Source organism: Penicillium subrubescens, assembly GCF_028828155.1.
Source record: "Penicillium subrubescens strain IBT 31985 chromosome Unknown utg000005l_segment0_segment0, whole genome shotgun sequence".
Lineage (NCBI taxonomy): Eukaryota > Fungi > Ascomycota > Eurotiomycetes > Eurotiales > Aspergillaceae > Penicillium > Penicillium subrubescens.
The window spans coordinates 2,188,340-2,211,402 of NW_026643155.1; the positions used below are offsets into that span (position 1 = coordinate 2,188,340).

Consider the following 23,063-nt stretch of genomic DNA (forward strand, 5'->3'; position numbering starts at 1 on the left):
CCAGGGAAACAAACAGTACAAACACCGTTTTTCGTCGGGCCCCGACTAAGCAAAGGCAGCTCTGACTGGAGTGTCACAGGAACCCGCCCACTCAGCTCTGCCCGATCCCTTGTTCTTTGCGCTTCGATTGAGGCAAGGCAGACTTGCTGACCACTATGAGGTGATGAAATACTCAATTTCTTGAACGACAACCCGATTAATTGGCCCGATTGCGCGCGTCGCGAATACGCCGGACCAGATCCACCTGCGCATGCTCCCGTCTCTAAACGACAAGCAATCACAATGTTCACATTCACTCCCCTGCTCGGGGCACAGTCATCATCCTCGAGGGCATCGCAGTCCATCCTGGAACTCGATGGTGGTATCAAGATCCTGGTGGACGTTGGTTGGGACGAATCCTTCGATACTCGTGACTTGGCAGAGCTTGAGAAGTGAGCTTGAATCCGCGCTTCTCCATGCTACTTGAATGATGCAAGCTGACCAATTTTATTTTTTTTGAATAGGCACATACCAACCCTCTCATTGATCCTCCTGACCCACGCGACTCCGGCGCATATTGGTGCCTTCGTCCACTGCTGTCGGACATTCCCTCTATTCACTCAGATCCCGATTTTCGCGACGAGCCCCGTTATTGCTTTCGGCCGCACATGCTTGCAAGACCTCTACGTTTCATCGCCACTCGCGGCAACATTCCTGCCAAAAGTCTCAATCTCCGAACCTGGCGCGTCCTCGGCAGCATCCGCAGTAGGCTCGGTGGGAGACGGTGAAGATGGCACCGAAGCTGCTGGCAGCTCAGGTCGGATTCTTCTTCAAGCACCGACAACGGAGGAAATTGCTCGATACTTCTCCCTTATCCAACCTCTCAAATACTCACAGCCTCATCAACCACTTCCGTCTCCGTTTTCGCCGCCCTTGGACGGACTCACACTAACTGCCTACAATGCTGGACACACCGTCGGAGGAACGATATGGCACATCCAGCATGGAATGGAATCCATCGTTTACGCGATGGACTGGAACCAGGCGCGAGAGAGTGTCGTGGCAGGTGCCGCATGGTTCGGTGGTTCTGGAGCGAGTGGAACTGAGGTTATCGAGCAATTGCGAAAGCCAACAGCTCTCATTTGTAGTACAAAGGGAGGTGACAATATTGCAGTATCCGGTGGCCGGAAGAAGAGAGACGATCTTTTGCTTGACATGATCCGAAGCAGTCTAGCTAAAGGTGGTACCGTACTCATCCCAACGGATACAAGTTCGCGTGTACTTGAACTGGCGTATGCGCTCGAGCACGCTTGGCGTGATGCGTCGACTGGCGAGAAGGGTGATGTCCTCCAAGGTGCAGGTCTTTACTTAGCCGGCAGAAAAGTCAACACTACCTTGCGACTCGCCCGAAGTATGCTTGAGTGGATGGACGAGAATATCGTTCGAGAGTTCGAGGCGGCCGAGAGTGCCGATGGCCAAAAGACTGGCGGACAGGGAAATGACAAGGGAAGCGGGAAAGGCGTTGGTCCCTTTACTTTCAAGCACCTCAAGACTGTAGAGCGCAAGAAGCGTCTCGAAAAGCTACTGGCTGACCAGGGACCAAAAGTCATCCTTGCCTCTGATACCTCTCTGGCTTGGGGTTTCTCAAAAGAGTCACTCCGACAAATTGCCGAAGGTCCTAACAATTTGCTGTTGTTGACCGAATCCTTCCGAAACACAATGCCCGAAGCAACCGAGGAACTCTCCAGTACAGCATCTCTCGGAAGTATGATATGGCAATGGTATGAGGAACGGAGGGATGGAGTCGCATTGGAGAAAGGACCCGATGGAGAACTCCTCGAACAAGTCCACAGCGGAGGACGGGAATTGGCCTGGACCGACGTGCAGCGTGCCCCTCTGGATGTGAGGGATCAACTACTCTACCAGCAATACCTAGCTACAAAACGACAGCTCCAAGATACTTCCCAGGCACGAGGACAGGAGAATCTTGAGATTGCGGCAGATGTACTGGACGACCGATCCAGCTCTACTTCTTCTGAAGATTCCGACACTGAACAACAGGGCCGAGTTCTCAACTTTTCAACGACGCTCGCGCACTCGAACCGGAGTAAACTAGCCCTTACTGATGAAGATTTGGGTATCAACGTTCTTCTTCGACGCAAGAATGTCTACGACTATGACGTGCGAGGCAAGAAGGGACGTGAACGCATGTTTCCATACGTGGCACCACGCAAGCGAGGTGATGAGTATGGAGAGTTCATTCGGCCAGAAGAGTACCTTCGAGCAGAGGAGCGTGAAGAAATCGACATGCAACAACGACGATCTGACGCGCAGACAAAGCTTGGCCAGAAAAGACGTTGGGATGATGCGGCTGGAGCTGGTGGACGCAGGCTATCGGACGGCGCTGGAGGTCGCAAGCGCCAGCATCTGTCGACAAACGGCCAAAAGGTTGATTCTGGCGCCAGGGATGACCTCAGCCTCTCTTCGGATGGTGAAGGTGCTGATGTCGCCGCATCTTCGGAAGAGGAGGCAGACCCGCAATCATTCGAGGGTCCTGCCAAGGCCGTATACAACAAAGAGTCGATAACGATCAACGCCCGCATTGCCTTTGTTGACTTCATGGGCTTGCACGACAAGCGCAGCCTAGAGATGTTGATTCCGCTTATCCAGCCACAAAAGCTGATTCTTGTCGGCGGTATGAAGGATGAAACGTTGGCCTTGGCAGATGAGTGTAAGAAGCTGCTCACTGTGAAGGTTGGCGGTGATGCCTCGACCACTAGTGCTGATGCCGCTGCTATCATTTTCACACCTGCAAATGGAGAGCCCGTTGACGCGAGTGTCGATACCAATGCCTGGACGGTCAAGTTGAGCAACAGTCTCGTTAGACGTCTCAACTGGCAGCATGTTCGCAGCCTCGGTGTTGTCGCTTTGACCGCACAACTTCGGGCTCCCAAGCTTCCCGCAGAGGAGGAGGAGGCTGACGCCGACGTAGCTGGCAAGAAGATGAAGCTAGTCAAGGACGAAGCGGCTTCGTCTGCAGTAGCTCCGACCATCGACGGTCCTGCCAAAACCGCTGATAAGTCTGAAGCCTTCCCTCTCCTCGATACATTGCCAGCCAGCATGGCTGCCGGTACTCGGTCTATGGCACGCCCTTTTCACGTCGGTGACCTTCGTCTGGCTGATCTTCGCAAACTCATGCAAGCCGCTGGACACACGGCTGAATTCCGTGGAGAAGGTACCCTTCTCATCGACAAATCCGTCGCCGTGCGGAAGTCTGGCACGGGCAGAATTGAGATCGAAGCTGCAGCACAGGCGGCAGCGAATCAGGCCGCTCTTGGTCGTAATGCTGGGAGCTTCCTCGCTGTGAAGAGGAAGATTTACGAGGGCTTGGCTGTGGTGGCAGGAAATTAGGTTGGCATGACATGTATTTTTATACTCTATGATGTACCTTATAACTCGAACAGCATCGGAGCATTCAAGAACTTTCATCATCTATATTGAGTAGTTATGTAGATCTCAATTCCTCCGACCTCAGTATCATCTTCACTCACACGCATGCTAGGGCCTATGTATTTTTGTTGCGTACCCATTAAGCCAACATCAAGATGAGATTGCTCAATCACATCTGTAATGCCATCAATAAAGAGGTTTACATGGATATCATATATTGTAGTCTACCAATCAGGTAGAAGAATGAATGGATGTTCATTTAGGTAAAGAGAGAGGAAGTGGAGGGGGACGAGGCAGGGAGGGGGGGGGGGGGAGGTAGTGAGGGTGGAAGGTTAAATAGTTGAAGATGGAGAAATGATTCCAGCTGAGGGGGTGAGGAAGAGCTTTTTTATATCTGAGGGTGGGGGGCCAAGGCAGCAAGCGAGAGCAAGCAGCAGATGTTCAGGCCAACCTTTGCTGACAAGAAGTTTGCAAATTGATACTGTCCGGGACGTGCCTTCTGCTCCAAGGTCCAATATACACCGTCCGAGATCTCAATCAAACAAAGAGTTCACAACCTTACTACTGCAACAGGAGCCACACAAATAAAACCAAGGGGAATGATAGGAATATGCATCGATGTTTATTCTGTCATGTTCAACCATTTTATAAGAGCCGCGGGAGTTGGATGAAAGAACGCATATGAGTGTTGATTGTGTTTGGCGTATAATGACGACAGCAATAGAACATGTATTAGTCCCTCAACGCCTACTGTAAGGACTTTGGGAATGGCGTCATGGAACGAAAAGAGTTCTCTCTGTTAAAATGTGTTGTTGCAGAGAAAGAGAAATCACCTCAATCTCCAAATATCAGATAAGATACTTGGACTAAGAATTCAAGAGAGGGACTAGTGGAATGCTAGGAATGCTTGTAGAAGATGAGGTAGCGACCTGTCGAATTTGGGGTTGGATCCTTCCCCAGATTGTCATCAGAAAAAATACAGTAAAGCAGGTACTCACTCTTGCTGGCTAGTTGGTTATGCAACACACATTGGGTAGTAGTGCGTTGGGCATCAGTTGATGCGTGAAATGTAGACGTAGTTCTACTGATACCAAATCTTGAGCCCAAAACTGCCCTCTTTTCATGATTTTGCCTTCGAGTAAACTCCATTTTCCGACGCCCCCCCCCCCCCCCCCCCCCCCCTTCAGTTCTCTGTGGCCACATTTATCATCATCGAAGTGAGGGTGAGAATGGATGATTCGGGTAACCTCGGCGATGTGACCTTCGAGAGGTCCCCTGCCTCGATCTTTCTTCGATCAATTCTCTTTTCTCCCTACGGTTTCACCCGATCCAGAAAAAGAAAGCCACACGTCCAAGCTCCTCCTAACATATTGTCAATTGAACGTCTTTATCAATACAATGTTCTATACACTCGTGCACAACATCTGAAGTACTGCACCGAAATGAATTCTCCTGATTTCACAGATCATGGTGTGACCAGTAACATACAGAATGATCTTGACCAACATTGTGAGTTCTCTGAACCATGACTCGCAAAATGAATGATCTGAGAGGGAAAGTAGCCAAGGCTATCCAAGATTATCTTACAATTCGCTCGAAATCGAGCTGGATCTTCGGAAGAGTAAATCTAGAAGCTGTCTCTCTGATGATGATGAATAAAATCGACACTCTACAATCAGAATCAGCGAAGCTAGAACCACATTCCGACGCAGCCCAGAGAATAGACCAGCAAATATGGTCGGTAAGAGATAAAATTGAATTCTTCTTCTCGAATGCTACTCGGTCAGGTATTCTAGAGGAAGAGATTTCAATGGCTAAACAGAAGTTCTGGGTTCGTCTCACAATGGCTCTTGGCGGAGGACTTGCACTAGTCTTTCCTATGCTGATAATGGTGTTGAACCCTTTTTGGATAAGGAACTTGGTTACTACGGTTTGCTCTGCTCTGGTAGTTGCTGTGGCATTGGCAATTTTTATGACATCGTCGGAGCCAAAGGATATTGTTGCGTACACTGCTGCATATGCTTGCAGTTTTGGTGGTGTTTGTAGGTACTGCAGCTGGCCGAGGATCATAAGTTCTATGGGTTTGAGACAAGCATTGCTATGGAGATTGAGAGGCTACGTAATGGAGTTCAATTAGGGAATGATCTTTTGATTTGATGGATTTCTGTTATCTAAAGGTGCGTGTCAAAATGGCTTTCTGGCCTCGGAGCTTAAACTACTCTGGAGTTCCGTGATTGGTGGGTTCCTTATCGCCGATCAGGTCACGTGGTTGACCCCACTTTTTGGCGGTCTTGATTGTACTTCCCAGTCGATTGCTACTTCCTTTTAGCCAATTGACTACTCAGTACGAATGAATATTGAGTAATGGACCACCGGAAACGCGCAATTCGAGCGTAAGTATTAAGGGTGAGTTCAATAATATGACTGATTTCTAAGAAATTCCGTACAGCTGTGATGAGTGTCGGCGCTTGAAGGAGAAGTGCGAGGGTGGACCCCCATGTAGGAGGTGTCTCCATTTCGAACGAGTATGTGAGAAAGGGCCAACTTCAAGAATGCGTGAATTCAGGGCATATGTTCCAGAGTATGTTGCTATGATTTCTTTATCGGAATAGGAAGCCGCTAAGATATACAGGGAACGAGTGGCCAAGTCTGACTTTCAAGAATTGATCGGCCGCTCCAGATATATGGAGCGTATATTAAAACGTACCATTGAAGGCATCCGACTTGATACAAAGAGCCTCGCCAAACTGGCGGATGCACTTGATGTCGACGGTGATAGCGCGGGTGTTGTCGGATCGGACGCCCAAGAGGTTGAAGGATTAGTGATGGACGACGAGGCGTGTACGATGGATCCAGTAGGAGACAACACTACGCGTCAGTTTATTCAACCAATTTCAGTGCATCAACTCACTGATTTTGTCCAGACTTTTCTGGGGAATTTTCATATTGGAATTTCTCCATGCGACTGAAGCAACATATTGAACGAATGGGGGGATTGGAGAGTCGGGTATGCTCCATCTCCCTCTGAATGTTTTGGCAAATCAAGGCTGATTAAGCATAATTACCAGGCAAACGAGCCTAAAATGGGTTGGGATTTCCCACGAGCTCATCAATTACGCCCAGGGCGGGATCACCTCGCGGCGGCGATATCATGTTGCCCCCCTCGTCCAATCGCCGAATTTCTGGCAAGAAACTTCTTCAAATATGCCGAGACCCACTACTTTTTCATTGGCAGGAGTTGGTTCTTCGAACGAATGAATCTTCTCTATGGAGACCCTAGTACTTTTGCCAAAAAGGGAGGTGAGGTGATCATCAGCATCTTACTCACAGTCTTTGCGATCGGGTCCCAATATGCACACCTCGAATCTTCGACACAAAATTCTACCGGAACTTCTAGTCAAAATTTCTCTGAAGAAGATATCGGTGCGACATTCTACCAGCAAGCCATTCGACTACTTCCAGAGATCATCGAGCTATCATCTCTCGAGAGTGTTCAAGCTTGCCTTCTTTTTGGTTACTATGCACTGCCTGTTGATACGTCAGGGCTAGGGTATATTTACATTAACCTTGCAATCCGGCTTGGAATGCAGAATGGCATGCATCGAAAATGCAAGAATGATGCCTTCAGTGCGACCATGGTCGAGGCCCGCAATCGTGTATGGTGGACAGCATACTTACTTGAAAGGTAAGCTAGGTTTTGATTATGGATAACAGTTCGTACTGATAGAGGCCAGAAAAATCTCCATCTTCCACGGCAGACCTTTGTCAGTGCTCAGAACCGATGTCGACGCGGCACTCCCTATATACCGGTCTGACTTAGCATTGGATGACACTCGCACAAGTGTCGCCCGTGCCGAAGCCTCGATCCAGTTGATTCATTTTCTGGAAGATATATTTCGCGACGTGTACGTGTTAATGGGCTCGATATACGACCAAGTCTGACATTTCTATAGAAGCAACCTTCGGACTTGCCACAAACAACAAATTTCCAAAATTATATCCCACCTCCTGACGAGCAAAGCGGCACTCAAGGAGTGGTGGAGCTCTCTTCCCCAGGAGATCGTGAGCAGCAGTCTGCAGCCGATAGCCCAACTTCGCTCGGTGATGCACCTCCAGCTGGAATATTGCTTGGTTCGCATGTTTATCGGACGACCGTTCCTGCTGAAGAAGAATATTTCGGAATCTTTGAATAATTCACCAGCAGATTCGGAGCCCAGTGTCGCCGATCGAAACGCCACTTCCGATAGTACAAGTTTCAAGTATTCGTTGAGTCGCAAAGACTTGATTGATGATTGTATCGAGGCAGCAACGGAAGCACTGGGTATTCTACAAGAATTAAGGGATAGCGGATCCGGCCTTGCGCGTGCGTCCTACATTGAATATAGCTCATGCCGAGCGTCGCTCCTCGTGTTGATTGCCTACTCCATCCAAAACTTTTCTGAGCAATTTCGAAACTTGCTTTACAAAGGGCTGGACATGATTCGAGAAATGTCCGCCGCTGGCGAATCGGCTCAGTCCGAGGTGTCTTTAATTGAGACGCTTGAGCGTGCATTAGCGCGTCTTCATGCCGGAGTCCAGCAGTCCCAACAGGGCAGTATGACATTATCTGAGCGTCCTATATCAGATTACGAAACATTCAAGCATTGGGGCGCTAGATTGAGGAAAGGTGACATGCTTGAAGCGGCTAATTTTGCTGCAGACTCTTCGCCTGCTCAACCCGATGACGTGGGACCACTAACTGGTCAATCGTCGGGCTTTTATTCTCACTCCTACGGCCGGATCATGGACATGGACTGCAGTCAAGCATCTTTGTCTATGTCCGATCGAGACATGGGTATGCTCGGCGCGCTTGACCCAATTATTGAAATACCACTCTTTGGTGCCGAAAACACATCGCCCTCGGCGGCATGGCCCACTTGGACCGAGACACAGGTACTGGAGCAATTCCTCATGAATCCGGAATACGGTGCTGCCCAGAGTATGGATATGAACCGACACTGAACTGCTCTGCGAGACTATTTGTATACATAGTCATGTACAATAATCCTTTTTTCATTTGATGTTAATCTAATCACAAATACTCTATCAGAGTGAAGCCGCAATAATCTTATCCGCCATAGCAGGTAAGGTATCCTCAATAACCTCCAACTCGGCATCAAAGATCTCTGCGCACGATTCCTTCTCATACACAGTACAATAGGCGCCCCGGAACCCTACCTTCACAGCAGCACTCACATCCCACATATGGGCAGCCGCAAACCATTTCTTATCTTCCTCCTTGAACTGGGCCAAAGCAGGCCTATATGCCGCCAGCGCAGGCTTCGCCACACCAGCTGTATCACAACTAATGAAGTTCTCAAGTGGCATGTCAACACCACCCCGCTCAAAGTATCCTCGTACACGCTTGGTATCACCAGTTGTTAAACACCAAACAGTGAACCCAGCATCGCGCAGCTTGGCAAAGCAGTCTTTAGTTCCTGGGCGTAGTTCCAACTCCGAGTATCCCTGGGCGCACTGGTCTCGCTCGGCTTCAGTGGCGAAGGCACGCGGGTCCTCAACACCCATCATGTATAACGTGCGGAAGAAGAGGGCAGACATGACTTCTTTGTAGGGCTTGTAGCGTTCAGAGATTGAGAGAAAGGTGAACTCCAATTCGGCTGCGGTCATCCAGGTGAAGCCGAAGGAGCGAGCTGTGATGTTTCGAGCCAGGAGACGTTGACCCATGACTTTTTCAATGCCATTGTAGAAGGCGTCAAATGAGACGCATGTTCCGACAACGTCAAAAATGACGTGTTTTTGGCCAGTCATTGTGATATTGCGGGATTCAGAAAGATGTTGTTTGCGTTGCCGAGAAGTAATTGGGGATTCAAGGCTCTCGGAGACTCTGAAGATGGTGTAATTGGGGTTTCTCAATTCAATTGCAAGGTTCAAGCCCAAAAGAAGAAGATAAGCTTCGTAAATTAATGAAAGGACAATTTGATGGCCACCGTGGATTTCTCCCCGCACCAAAAGCTCCCCAACTGCCATCGTGAGATCCGGTCTACACTATTCCTGATCGGGAAGGTCCGGTCCGGTCTAATCTGATTGGACAACAGAGCACTTTTTATCAACAGGCTTCCAGGGATGACTTTGATATTCAACCCCTATCTCTCAATAGATAATTCAAAGGAGCAAAATGGTAGCCCTTGTCAGTACTGCTTATCATTCAAACTGAGCTTCGGAGGGCACTCTCGACGAACGGAGTGGAGCGAAGTGAGATAAGCCAATCTCTCCGATTCCGTAAGAGGATCACGTAATCCATCACCAACTGGACAACGGTTATAGGAACTCAACGGTTAATGCAAGTGAAAATACTTCGAGTGAATTGATATCTATCTCATACCATTCATTCATAGATATAGCTGTATGCAGGCCCGGGCTCCTTTTCTCATTTCAATCCCTAGGAACGTGGCCTTCCTAGTTAGAAAGCCTAGCCCGCATCAAAATCACCGCAAGATTTCGTGTATGAGAAGGATATATGAGATACCTACCTAAGATTCCCGATAAATTATAGATACAGATTTCAAACGACTTTTAAAGGACATGAAGCCGAATTATATGTAGTGGAACGTTGTTCAAGTCCGGCTTCATATTTGGACTGTCTCCATGGCATAGTTTCAAGCATTATATCACTATTCCAAAAATAAACTTGATGATCAACTATTCTACAAATTGCATGGAGATTGTTTCATGTGCTAAAATAGAAAGAATTGCATTTGCTATATTCAACCAAATCATTCCCGGCATTAAGACCACAGGATATTCAGTCGCCGGAGCCCACGTTTAGGCGCCGGTTCTGGCTCAGGATTCTGCCGATAATGCTCAATAAAAGGCCGAATGGGGATATCCTCCAATGGAATGATCTTGGTCTTCATCCAGAACTTGTATCCGAAATACACGATGAGGATGAACGGCAAATTGAAGTAAGACGAGATAAAGGTCTCAGTGCTCCAATGTCCCTTCATAAATGTAGAATAACCTCCAGTCAGGAACAGTAGGACGAAGATGACCAAGGAAAACCATGTTCCATAAGGCTGGAATGGAGCCGCCCAAGGCAACTCTCTCTTCCGGTCGATCCCCTGCTTCTTGCATCCATATAGAAACCGAAGATAGACAACAATTATAGTTATCCAGTTTACAATGGTAGAGATAGAAACCAAATCTTGGAGCCATTCAAAGGCCAGGGATGCGCCATCAGAGAGAGCCATGTAGCCTAGAGCCATGAAAATGCTGTAAAGGCCAACGGCGACGTAGGGAATTGAGAAGCGGTTAAGACGCTTGAAGACAGCGGGAGCATGACCCTGCATTGCCATTCCGTAGAGAATTCGAGAGCCGCCGAGCATGTTAGAGTTCCCTGATGACCAGGCTGAGGTCAGAACAACGGCGTTGATGATTGATGGAACCACTTTGATACCGGCATCCCGGGCGGCAATAACAAAGGGAGACTGGGCCGCCGTGCCGGAGTCTTGGAGTAGGCTCGGGTCGGCAGAGGATACAACTAAACCAACCATGAATATCGTAATAACGTAGAATAGCAGGATACGGACGAAAATGCGTCGTGCGGCCATTGGGATAGCTTGCCGAGGACATCTAGTCTCTGCAGCTGCAACGGTGATGTTTTCAATGCCGGAATAAGCGTATAGAGCATTGCTGAATGTGGCCCAAAATCCAAGGAAACGGCCCAGTGAGCCTTTGATGCCGAGGTATTGGACAAAGGGGCCATACGGAGCCTTCCAGTATTCAAAGCCTATGGTTTTGTGACTTGGCGCTCCACCGCAGGTGATGACCAAAGCCATAATGTTAATACCGATAATCAACATGATTTTGAGAATCGAGAATCCAAACTCGAGCTCTCCGTAGATCCGGACGAAGAGTAGCGCCGTGATAGTCATGATAAGACCGAATACGGTGATCCATATAGCACTGCTGACAGTGATCCAGAACTCAACAATGACGGCGCATGCGACCAATTCAGCTGGGATGGACACAATATAGGAGTACACTTGGTTCCATCCATTGGCGAAGGCCAGCGCAGGATCAAAGAAGATTTCTGCATATCTTATGACTCCTCCGTTGAGAGGGCACAAAGCACCCATCTCACCGACGCCAAAAACAACACTAGACACTGCTAGACCGATGATGGAATATGACAGGAAGGCTCCCAAGGGGCCGGCGTGGGCGATGGCGCGACCCGAGCTGAGAAACAGACCCGTTCCAACAGTACCGGCGAGAGCGATCATCTGGATGTGTCGCTGGTGGAGTCCCTGTCGCAGGTTGTGGATTTCTTCCAGCTGCCCAGCAGAATTCTCCACATCTTCCTCTTTGGTCATCTCGGCGTTGTAATCGGGGTATTTCTCTTTCGAAGAGGTAATGCGAATATCATGATCCTCCGACATGGCGGAAATGGTCATGTTTGAAGAATAAGCAGTCGAAACAGAATTTTCTTGGAGAAGACTGAATAATTGGAGTTGCCGTGGGAAATTTGTACTACTTTCCACTTTCATGCATATTGTTTTTGGCGATCTGTCGGACACCAATCACGACGCATGGCGGCAGGTCACCTTGGGGGCATTGGTAATCGCTCGTTTGTCGTTGGTCCAAGCGACCGGATCTATACCGGCAAGAAAAGAATGAAGATTAGACATCGACTATCTTTCAGATGGAAGGTTGAGCACTGACTCTTGATGTCGAGGCATCATGCGGGGAGGTGCATCTTCGACTCATGGGTCGAGATTAGGCTTTAAGGTTAAGGCCCGAAAAGGAAACTCCGGCCCGGGGGGCAAGCGCACTTGGCATGAGTGGCCAGTTCGTTTGCCGATAACGTTCCGGTCTCCGGACTATCGCCGTAAAGACACTCAACTCTACCAAAATCACCGGAAACTTAATTATGTCCTGATCCGCGTGCTCTGTTGATTGCCTTTCCAAGTCTATTCTGTCTATTCGTTATCAGTTTCTTCTTTCAACCATGCCTGTCAGAACTCAAGATTTGCCCACTCGAAGTAGAGATTCGCCTCAAACTGCCGGGACTCCCGAGTGTCTCCCTGCCAACAACCCTGGCGAGACGTTCTGGCAAACAACACGGCACAAGCTTCATGATCATCGTTCAACAGAACAATTGCCCGAGCACAGTGATATCGTGATTATCGGTGCTGGATATGCTGGTGTCGGCACTGCCTACCACCTCGTCAAAGACCATGGGGATGTGAACAGGTCCATCGCTATTCTAGAGGCCCGAGGTGCTTGCTCGGGGGCAACTGGCAGGAACGGTGGTCATGCCAGACCCGACCTCTATGGTCATATTCCAACATACGTGGACCGTGCGGGAGCTCGGGCTGGAGCTGAGATTGCCGAGTTTGAAATTCACAATCTACGCGCTCTGAAAAAGACCATTGAGCAAGAGAAGATCGATTGTGATTTCACTCTAACCCGGTCGATCGATGTTTGGTGTAACGCAGACGCGGCAGAGAAGGCCAAATCTGTATATGACCGCATGGTTTCCGAGGGATTCGAGTATATGGATGATGTAATTTTCTACTCCGGCGACAATGTGGAAGGGGTAAGTGAATCGCTTATCTACATTCTAGCAAAGACTACACACTGACACTTACCTTCCAGATCTGCGGAGTGAAAGGTGCCAAGGCTTGTGCCAGCTTCACTGCTGGGACGATGTGGCCCTACAAGTTCATCATGCATCTAGTGGAGCTGATTGTTGATGCTGGCGTCAACTTGCAAACAAACACTCCGGTCACATCAGTAACCGCTGATCCAGAAGGCGGATTTATCGTGGAGACACCTCGAGGCAAGATGCGTGCTGGAAAGGTCGTCTACGCAAACAACGCCTATGTCTCGGGTGTCCTCCCACAGTATAAGAAGAACATTGTTCCATGCAAAGGCATATGTTGCAGGATCACCGTTCCAGATGGAGTGACTGCGCCCCTCCTGAATAACTCCTATATCAACCGAACGGATGAAAATGTACTGTCGTATCTTATTCCCCGTGCTGACGGCAGTATCATTGTCGGAGGTGCTGCTGCAGTGTTCCGGAAACACGAGAAACAGTGGTATAACAATGTGGACGATGGCATCCTCATCGATTCTGCAAAGGACTACTACAACGACTACATGCAGAAAACCTACTGTGGATGGGAAGATACTGGTGCCAGGATAGACAAGATCTGGTCGGGTGTTATGGGATACTCTTACGACTCGAACCCTCATATCGGAACTGTGCCTGGCGGTAAGGACCAGTACATCCTTGCAGGCTTCAATGGGCATGGTATGCCGGTCATTTGGCTGTCATCGAAAGAGCTGGCCAAGATGATCGTTCAAGATATTCCTTTTGAGGAAACCAGTATGCCTCGACTTTTCCAAACTTCTCAGTTCCGCATCGACCGAGCTCTGAATGGAAAAACCGAGGATGGTGATATCTTGGGCAGTGGTAAATTCCCTGCCACAAAGCCTTAAGACATGTACATATAGGTTTCAGGAATTGATATTCCAAGGATAATCAAGTCAAACACTCGTGATAACAACTTATTGGTTGTCTTGAAGGGTAATTGTTTTTTATATTCCTCATGCCCTAGTGTCTCAGAGGTTCTATGTCTGTAGGTCAATACGCAAACGAAATGCGTGGGGATCCCACATGAGCGTAACAATCGCCATCTATACTGGATCGATGGATGAGGTGCATATTGGGTACATGTACATAAAGATGTATGTATTTACTTTTTTGACCACAGTCTGGGGAAGGACCCACCCCCAAATTTGCCAGATCACTACGTCATCTTCTAGAAGCATTCCCAACGCTTCTATTTTCACATTCTCTGCGAGTCATTTGCCAAATGTGGATCACGTTTAATGTGCTAAGCATGGAGCTTTTTGGCGTGGGAGTTTGCAACATCCAAGGCGGGAGCACTTATTTTGAAAGGAGCCGTGCATATTCCGAGACTACGGGATTATTTGCGGTCACCATGCTAAATTGGAGTTTGATGAGTCCAAACTCGTGAGGAAATTTTGAAAACATACGTGTTTTCAGTCATCTGCTTCAGAGCCAGGTTTAGGGAAAGACGAACTGGGGTATAACTGGCCGAAATTCTTCACGTCTCTTGCCTCAAAGATTTTATTTGCCTCTATCTATCATAACACATGGAATGACACTGTCAGCTTAAACATTACGACATATTGACCCGAAAACATCTAACAAAAAATCAACTGAACTCCAATCTTCCCTCTCTAAGCCGGTATTCGTCTATTTCATTAACAGCAAGAAATGCAAATGTATATCAACATGTACTCATGTCTGATGAAATGCGACATCTCAAACCGAGAAATCATCAGGCTCTTCGCAGTCATCCTCGTTGTCCTCGCTGGGAATTTCGTTAATAATATCGTTGGTCTGAGGACCAGTGTATTTGCTAGGGAGTTGTCAGTACTTGCTGCTTCATCCAGGAAGAAAAGGTCATGTCTTACCCTCTGGCTGCAACGAACCACCAGACAAAGGCGAATACGGCAATGAAAGCTGCCACACAGATCGCATAGTTCCTGGCAAAGCGCTGTTAGTATGATGCGAGATTTATAGCGTTGAGGGGGCTCGTACATGTTGGCAGGTGTCACAGGCAGCTGTGATGGGAAGAAGAGGATGGTACTAATAAATAGCACCCAGACTACTGCAATGTAGTTGATAAGAGTACCCCATCTCCCGAGGGTGAATGGTCCCTCGATGAACTTGACTTTGTGCTTGTAAATTTGGTGTGCCAAGATGACGGACACATATGATATATCCAAGGCGGGAGCGGTGACACTAAAAATGGCGAGGGCAGTCTCGGTTGACCCGATGGCGATCAAGTTCAGGGAAATACTGAAGAAAACCACAAACCAGACTGCGTTGACTGGGGTGTGAGTATAAGGATTGACCTTGGCCAAGAAGTCGGAGAATGGGAGTGCGTTATCTCGAGCAAAGGCGTATGCCATTCGTGTATCAGCCAGCATGGCTGAACAGCCGGTAAAGAACTGCACGAGGATGGCGAATGCCCACATCACTGTGCCGCCCGTCCTTCCACCTGCATTCAGGAATATCTGAGCAGCAGGTAGACCTGTCGGAGATTTTAGGATACCCTCGAAATCAGTCAAGCAGAAGCACATGCTGACTGTTAGAAGCCATCCAAAGGCTCCAGATACCAGCACGGCGGTTTTTATAGCGACTGGACCACGCACGGCAGCATCGTGCGTTTCCTCAGACATGCTATGAGGAACGTTAGAATGGCCTTAACATATTGTCTCGGGTAATACTAACTGAGTCGTCCCATCGTAATCGGTCATTGTCCATGCCACAGACAAGAAGCCCAAAAAGAATGAGAACACCTTTGATCCCCATCCAGACCCGTCGGTGAAGTGGGTAAAGACCCATGAGGCCGGTTGCTTATCTGGGGTGAGATACAAGAGTGCAACGCAAATGCCGATGGTAGCCAAAACTTAAAGGTGTCAGTAGGCATGATACAAAGTGTATGAGATGAGCACATACTGTTAATTGGAGCAAACCAAAGGATGATTCGATGCAAGGTTTTCGTCGTCAGCGAACATATGATACCCAGGACGAGCAGTATCCCAATAGATACTAGCACTGTCTGGAGAGCGGTTCTAAGACTTTGTCAGGATCTGATCTGCTTCAAAGATGATGTTCACATACGGTGAATATGAGTATTCGCCATCGATAAGATCCGAGTTCATGCTAACACACGCAAGCAACATCTGGGAAACGGTATACGCGACTGAAGACACACCCGCTGTCTGGCCCAGCAGGTTGCACCATCCTTGTGTCCAAGCAAAGAGCGGAACTTGATCGGGGGGTACCACATGCTTCGTCACATAGTACATGCCACCTGCAGTAGGATACGCAGACACTAGTTCCGCGACGGAACTACCGATGGCCAGAGCCATAATAGAGCCGATTAGCCAGCACCATACCGCAGTTGCCGGGCCTCCAACTATGAGAGGTTGACCCAATGTTGCTGGGACTGAACCAAGAACTCCCAGTATACTAATAGCATATGACACAGTCGACCATTTAGAGAATTCTCTTCGAAGCTCCTTGATACCGGGGAAATAAGGTTAGCGGCAGTACCCGCGGGAACCACAGGAGGAACTCGCGCACGTACCTGCTTATAGCCAATTCGGGCGAGCAGAAGCTCGTCATCATCTTGAATAGTAGCCATTGGTGGGGATACTGGAGGGGGAGGGTCTCCTAGCTGACGGCTTTTTGGTTTACGATCTGAGTTGAGCGGTTTAGACATAACGAATGGATAGGAAGGGACGAGAGGAGATAAGGTTAGGAAAGGGAAAAAGCAAAAAAAAATCGACGATAGAAGCACGCAATTAATAGGGAGGCGACTTACCGAGCACGCTAGAGATATATGCCAGGATTAATCCCAGCACTGCAGGTATGGACTCGGTATTTTAGTGGCCCGGCAGTGACGCCAGATGGAGGGGCCCAATTCCCCGACCAGAAGCGAGCAGACAGCGTGAATGGGACCCGAGAAAATCTTCAAGAGCCCTAAGGGGGCTAGAAAATGTGACTACTGTTGGTGATGTGCGCAATCCGATAAGCGCGAGTCCGTTGATTCGAGGGGACGCACGTCCAGGGATTATTTGGGCCAGTGACTCGGGTTCGTGAACAAATGTGAACAAATGACAGGGTATGGAAGACAGTACGAAGGAATCAGGAATGAACATGCATCGATAACGGACGCTTATCGGAAGGTCCTCAATTTCTGTCAACTTTAGTCGGATGGTGATTCCGACCTTTTCACTAGCCTAAATCAGCACGGACGGGGAAATTGATGCATTGGTGGGCTGCATTCGTGTCATTTAGCTAGTGTTCTTTTCGATGGAATGGCGGTGGAGGGGAATGACGACAAAGTTATTGAAATGAAGCCACTGAGACATTGTAGGGGTGACCTTGGGGACAGTATTTGTTTTATGAAAGAAAAGAAAGATTTGTGATAAATTGAACAGCTAACGAGAAAATAAAATAGGAATTCAAAGGTGAAGAGTATCGTGAATGTTGATGATCAGGTACCAAGTATACAATAAGGGACCGGTTCCACACGTGAAGCCTCGGAGCCACTTAATTCCGCAGGCCCGCGACGCGGGAGAGTAAAGGTGGTCAGTCCGGTAGATCATCAACGTCGTCAACATCGCGGGGTGCAACACCTTCTGACCTCCCCCGTTATGCTTTGCTGATCCCGAGTCTCCTTATTCCTCTCGCCCCCGGATCCACCATGGCTGACCCCATGTATCACGCAATGGGCCAGGCTGGCTACGACCCCTCCAACCCCCAAGCTCAACAACACATTCCCCCTCAATCATCACCGCCGTACTCGGCCGCCGGTTACCCCCAGGTGCCGCTCCTCCGCAGCCAGGAGCCGGCTACGCCAACACTTCGCCAAATCAGTGGCCTGCCTACGGTTCTCCTCAGTCTGCCTACCAGGCCCAGAGCCCCGATGCCGCATACAATGCCGCCCAACAGCCAGTGGCTGCCGCTGGAGATCCCAATATGGCTGGTCTGGCCTCTCAGATGAGTGGTCTGGGAATTGCAGCAGATGCTGGAGCTAGAACACACCGAAAGAAGCATCGTCATGCCTATCATGATATTGGAACTGGCTCAGCTGCCCCGGCGCAGGGCTTCAACAATGCAATGCCCCCCGCGGGAGGTGTGCAACCAACCTCTCAATTCCTCAACACCGGTCTGAACCAAAGTCCACCGCCAGTGGCCCCCGGTGGAGTTCCTCAGCCTGCTCTGTCTGCTCCAGGAATCACCTCACAGCCTGGAATGCCCAGTGGTGCGGGCTCGGTGCCTACGCAAGGTCGAATTGACCCCGAACAGATCCCCAGCATCCCCCGATCGCGAGACCTGCCGGCTCAGTATTATTTCAACCATGTCTACCCGACAATGGACCGGCATCTACCTCCACCTGCCGCAATTCCGTTCGTTGCTCACGACCAAGGCAATTCGTCGCCAAAGTACGCCCGCCTGACGCTTAATAACATTCCCTCGACCTCCGACTTCCTCTCCTCCACTGGTCTTCCTCTGGGAATGATCCTACAGCCGCTCGCACCACTAGACCCTGGTGAACAACCAATTCCTGTTTTGGACTTTGGGGATACTGGCCCCCCACGCTGTCGACGATGCCGAACATACATCAATCCGTTCATGTCATTCCGTGCTGCGGGCAGCAAATTCGTCTGCAACATGTGCACATTCCCCAATGATACGCCCGCCGAGTACTTTGCGCCTCTGGATCCGAGTGGTGCGCGCGTGGATCGTATGCAACGGCCGGAATTGATGATGGGCACAGTCGAGTTCTTGGTACCCAAGGAATACTGGAATAAGGAGCCCGTGGGTCTGCGCACGCTGTTCCTGATCGATGTTAGCCGCGAGGCATCGCATCGTGGCTACTTGAAGGGTGTCTGTGCTGGTATTGCGGAAGCTTTGTATGGTGAGGATGGGGAGGTAGATGGCTCCGAGGGCGATGAATCTAAGGCCCGCAAGCTGCCCGCGGGTGCGAAGGTTGGCATTGTCACTTATGACAAGGAGGTGCAATTCTACAACCTCACGGTATGTGGAACCCGGGTTACCAAGCAATGCGCATTTAGCTGACGTGAGAAACAGTCAACTTTGAACCAAGCGCAAATGATGGTGATGACTGATTTGGAAGAGCCGTTTGTACCACTCAGCGAGGGTCTCTTCGTTGATCCTTACGAATCAAAGTATGTGCTGGCAACTGCTTTTTTCTTACTCTCTTGCTTTCCAGACACTAACCGGACGAAAACAAAAGATCCGTAATCTCATCTCTCTTGGGCCAGATACCTACTATCTTCTCCCATATCAAGAATACCGAGTCAGCATTGCTTCCAACTTTGAATGCTGCTCTCTCGGCGCTGCAACCAACCGGAGGCAAAATTGTGTGCGCGTTGGCAAGCCTGCCGACATCGGGCCCCGGAAAGCTGTCAGAGCAACGCGATGACCGCAGCCTTCACGGGACCGACGCTGAGCGGAAGTTGTATACTACTGAGGATACGGCATGGAAGAAAACCGCTAGCAAGATGGCCGAAGCCGGTGTGGGTGTGGACTTTTTCATCGCCTCTCCCGGTGGCGCCTACATGGATGTGGCAACAATTGGTATGTTTGGACTGCGAATGAAGGTATCTGGGGAAAACCATAATCTAACTCCATGAATAGGTCATGTGGCAGCGCTCACCGGAGGCGAGACATTCTTCTACTCCAACTTCCACTCGCCCCGCGACGTTCCCAAGGTGCGGAAGGAGTTGGCTCATGCTATCACCCGAGAGACTGGTTACCAGTGCTTGATGAAGGTCCGATGCTCCAACGGACTTCAGGTTTCCTCTTACCACGGCAATTTCGTACAACATGCTCTCGGTGCCGATCTCGAAATTGGCGGCATCGATGCGGAGAAGGCCATTGGTGTTCTCTTCAGCTATGATGGAAAGCTGGACCCCAAGCTGGACGCTCACTTCCAGGCTGCCTTGCTGTATACGTCCGCGGATGGCCAACGTCGCGTCCGATGTATCAACGTGGTGGCCGCTGTCAATGAAGGTGGCATGGAGACGATGAAGTTTGTTGACCAGGATGCTATTGTGGCAGTCATCGCCAAAGAGGGTATGTCAAGTGTCGAACAGATGTCGAGTGGTCTTTCTTGTCGCCTTGCTAACACTGCACTACAGCTGCCTCCAAGACACTTGACAAGAGCCTCAAGGACATTCGCGCCAGCATCTCAGAGAAGACCGTTGATATATTCAGTGGGTATCGCAAGATCTTCTCTGGGTCACACCCGCCTGGGCAGCTGGTTTTGCCTGAGAACTTGAAGGAGTTCTCGATGTATATGCTGAGCTTGGTCAAGTCCAGGGCATTCAAGGGTAAGTGGTTCCTCCTCTTCTACGCCGAGGTGACATTCTCGCTAATCTAGTATTGCAGGTGGAAACGAAGCGATCGACCGACGTGTTCACGACATGCGCATGATCCGGTCAATCGGCTGCACAGAAATGTCTCTCTACCTCTATCCCCGCATCATCCCCATTCATAACATGCAACCGGAAGATGGGTTCGCCAACGAGCATGGTCAGCTCCAAGTCCCGCCAGCTGTAAGGGCAAGCTTCTCCAAGGTCGAGGAGGGAGGTGTCTACCTGGTGGACAACGGCCAGGCCATTCTGCTCTGGCTACACGCACAGGTTTCGCCCAATCTCCTGGAGGACTTGTTCGGTCCCGGACACAACTCGCTTCAGGAGCTGAACCCCAACATGTCGTCACTGCCTGTTCTGGAGACCCATCTCAACGCCCAAGTCCGGAACTTGTTGCAGTACTTCTCTACGGTGCGCGGATCCAAGGCCGTGACCATCCAATTGGCCCGACAAGGTCTCGACGGGGCAGAGTATGAATTCGCTCGTCTACTGCTGGAGGATCGGAACAACGAAGCCCAAAGCTACGTGGACTGGCTGGTGCATGTCCATCGGCAAATCAACTTGGAGTTGGCCGGTCACCGCAAGAAGGACGAGTCAAGTGGCGAGAGCACATTGGCTAGTCTCTCGGCTATGCGATCACCAATGTGGTAAATCAGCGAGAGGAAGGGAATCCTCGCGGCCTAGGCTTCAAGGGATAGTTTCTACGGAGATAATTTCTACGGGGAATCTCGGTGCCTTGCATGAAGCCTCCAGATAGGCGGGCTTCCCTTGACTTTCCCCCGACCTGTTCTGGGTGCTCCAGTGCCTCCGCTCCAGGATCTCTCTTAGAGCCCGGTCGGAGTGTATGGACACCACATCCCTGCCCACGAAAAAGGAACGGGCGTGACTCAGAACTGAAGCAGGAAGGTGACTTCAGTGGCTGTGTGATGGTGGAGTGGAGTCCACACCAGCCCGGTATGGCGGGGATGTGCCGTGCCACACGGCGTGAAGTTGAAGAGATCCGTTCTGTACACAGTAGTATACCAAATAGTTTTTATCATGTCATCGTTCTTGATCAGCGGCTGCTTTTTCCAATTACTGTGTGAAGTAGTTACTGTAGCACCATTCACACCGTTCACTCCATCGTGAATTTGCCATCTCGACCCATCCCGGCCCACCACGATGTTGGAGGCGATGATTAAAAAAGGATCCTTCTCCATTCTCGAGCACTCAAGTGAATGACAGTGACATCCAACCCTGATCAGTGCCACCAAGCCCTTTTCCAACCGGCCAGGCCCAACAATCTCGCCCATGAAGAGATCTAAGAGTTAATCTCCTGTAGAGTTAACGCCCTACGCAGGTACCAAACGAGCACAGGCCCGGTCCGACAAACTCCCTCCGCTCAGCCCAAAGAGTCGGTCTAGACTCATCAAATCCTTCCCACACAATTCTGGAAGTGCCCTAATTCCCTAGCGTGGGCGAAAGTGGGCAAGAGGGGGGACGCCAGCGATCGTCCAGCTGGCGGTTGGCGGTTGGGCCGCGTCCCCGTTCAGGCCCCATTCGAGCCCTATTATTCCGAGTTCCTCCTCGGTGAAAGGTTTAAGGAACGGTCTTGCCTTGCTATGGCAGTAACTGTTTCCTGCCTAGGCGGGCCCACTTGGCCTGGTTAAGGTGGCCACTGGCGGTGGGACACTGGGCTAAGACCTAGACTACTGTGGTGTCGCGCGATCGGAGATAGGGCAGCATATGCGGGCTAAAATGGCGAGGAAGGTAGATGAATTGACAGCTCGTATATTAGTATTGCAAAGAATATAGTAGTACATAGTATAGACTATTGATATATCGGGTGTCAACAAACTGGACCAGTGGTTCAGGGTCTTTTGCTTCGGGGTTGTGGTATAGCTTCGGGGAGCATGGGCCACACCGAGCAAATCAGAAAAGATCAGTCAATATTGAAATGATCATAGAGTAAGTAGTAAGTACAACAGTAATAATAACAACAATATTATTAACTATTATTTAAACCACAATATACCTACAAGATTCCACGGAGAAACGCAAAGCCCAACAAAAACCACGCATTGCCACCACAATTCTCCGTAAATCCAGGCTCGATCGACAGGTACCCAAGAGCCCTGCAACGTCAGAGGCACCGGGGGTGGAGAAAGAGGGACTACACTCTGTGGATATTGGGTAAGAGAAAAAAAGAAAAGAAAATTTCTATGGTAATGATTATTCAGGAACGAGAAATGTACAGCTCAGCAAGACTACTTTACTGCAGGAAGGAAGAAGGTATGTGGGTTTGACATGTCGAACTCATCTCATAGGCTCGTCGAACATTTTGTGCACGGCGAACATCTGATGTATGCATGTTCAGGGCACACCAGTCAGATTTGCAATTCCGCATGCTAGAAAGAGCAATGCGGTAATGGATAAAGGCAAATGGCAAATAGCAAAATGGCGGGCATCAGGTATGTCAGTTTGAGACGTTAAGTAGTAGAACCGAATATTGGTAGCTTCCCAAAGCGAGGCCGCATTCAATCAATCCGTGGGATTGGAAAAGGCGAGTTTTCTACTGTATACAGGGGAGAACCTTCTTTCGAAGGTTCGAAGATGGTCCCCGAGGCAAGCATGTGTCAAAG

The 23,063-nt window shown here is 49.6% G+C and overlaps 7 protein-coding genes across 7 annotated transcripts; 4 read left to right on the top strand and 3 right to left on the bottom strand.

The window, feature by feature from the left end:
• The first annotated feature begins 102 nt into the window (after positions 1-102).
• Positions 103-3,462, top strand: N7473_007318 (cleavage polyadenylation factor subunit CFT2). The gene is made up of 2 exons (XM_057153258.1): positions 103-431; positions 504-3,462. Exons 1-2 carry the CDS (start codon positions 283-285, stop codon positions 3,388-3,390), a joined length of 3,036 nt encoding a protein of 1,011 aa, XP_057007596.1. The 5' UTR covers positions 103-282; the 3' UTR covers positions 3,391-3,462.
• Positions 3,463-5,981: 2,519 nt separating this feature from the next.
• N7473_007319 (uncharacterized protein) lies at positions 5,982-8,430 on the top strand (the record flags this gene model as incomplete). The annotated part of the gene is made up of 6 exons (XM_057153259.1): positions 5,982-6,010; positions 6,062-6,303; positions 6,354-6,436; positions 6,498-7,114; positions 7,164-7,334; positions 7,383-8,430. 6 exons carry the CDS (start codon positions 5,982-5,984, stop codon positions 8,428-8,430), a joined length of 2,190 nt encoding a protein of 729 aa, XP_057007597.1.
• An 84-nt stretch (positions 8,431-8,514) lies between these two features.
• N7473_007320 (putative 2-haloalkanoic acid dehalogenase) lies at positions 8,515-9,237 on the bottom strand (the record flags this gene model as incomplete). Its single annotated transcript, XM_057153260.1, has 1 exon — positions 8,515-9,237. The coding sequence occupies one exon, from the start codon at positions 9,235-9,237 to the stop codon at positions 8,515-8,517; it is 723 nt and encodes a 240-aa protein (XP_057007598.1).
• Positions 9,238-10,214: 977 nt separating this feature from the next.
• N7473_007321 (aromatic amino acid and leucine permease) lies at positions 10,215-11,879 on the bottom strand (the record flags this gene model as incomplete). The annotated part of the gene is made up of 1 exon (XM_057153261.1): positions 10,215-11,879. One exon carries the CDS (start codon positions 11,877-11,879, stop codon positions 10,215-10,217), a length of 1,665 nt encoding a protein of 554 aa, XP_057007599.1.
• Positions 11,880-12,433: 554 nt separating this feature from the next.
• N7473_007322 (NAD(P)/FAD-dependent oxidoreductase) lies at positions 12,434-13,932 on the top strand (the record flags this gene model as incomplete). Its single annotated transcript, XM_057153262.1, has 2 exons — positions 12,434-13,024; positions 13,084-13,932. 2 exons carry the CDS (start codon positions 12,434-12,436, stop codon positions 13,930-13,932), a joined length of 1,440 nt encoding a protein of 479 aa, XP_057007600.1.
• Positions 13,933-14,572: 640 nt separating this feature from the next.
• On the bottom strand, positions 14,573-16,781 carry N7473_007323 (uncharacterized protein). The gene is made up of 7 exons (XM_057153263.1): positions 16,623-16,781; positions 16,154-16,554; positions 15,989-16,104; positions 15,761-15,938; positions 15,065-15,709; positions 14,938-15,009; positions 14,573-14,882 (listed from the first exon to the last, which is right to left on the bottom strand). Exons 1-7 carry the CDS (start codon positions 16,755-16,757, stop codon positions 14,786-14,788), a joined length of 1,644 nt encoding a protein of 547 aa, XP_057007601.1. The 5' UTR covers positions 16,758-16,781; the 3' UTR covers positions 14,573-14,785.
• A 963-nt stretch (positions 16,782-17,744) lies between these two features.
• On the top strand, positions 17,745-21,093 carry N7473_007324 (Sec23/Sec24 family protein; the record flags this gene model as incomplete). The annotated part of the gene is made up of 7 exons (XM_057153264.1): positions 17,745-17,864; positions 17,918-19,081; positions 19,136-19,233; positions 19,302-19,645; positions 19,706-20,143; positions 20,209-20,400; positions 20,459-21,093. 7 exons carry the CDS (start codon positions 17,745-17,747, stop codon positions 21,091-21,093), a joined length of 2,991 nt encoding a protein of 996 aa, XP_057007602.1.
• Positions 21,094-23,063: the final 1,970 nt, after the last annotated feature.

What these genes read in the sequence shown, in the direction of transcription:
- N7473_007318 (XM_057153258.1), top strand. Translation starts at nt 283, where the DNA reads ATGTTCACATTCACTCCCCTGCTCGGGGCACAGTCATCATCCTCGAGG. An exon ending in GACTTGGCAGAGCTTGAGAA is followed by an intron (nt 432 to 503) that starts GTGAGCTTGAAT and finishes TTTTTTGAATAG; the next exon opens with GCACATACCAACCCTCTCAT.
- N7473_007323 (XM_057153263.1), bottom strand. Translation starts at nt 16,757, where the DNA reads ATGTCTAAACCGCTCAACTCAGATCGTAAACCAAAAAGCCGTCAGCTA. An exon ending in TTGGTTTGCTCCAATTAACA is followed by an intron (nt 15,939 to 15,988) that starts GTATGTGCTCAT and finishes GACACCTTTAAG; the next exon opens with TTTTGGCTACCATCGGCATT. An exon ending in GATTACGATGGGACGACTCA is followed by an intron (nt 15,710 to 15,760) that starts GTTAGTATTACC and finishes CGTTCCTCATAG; the next exon opens with CATGTCTGAGGAAACGCACG.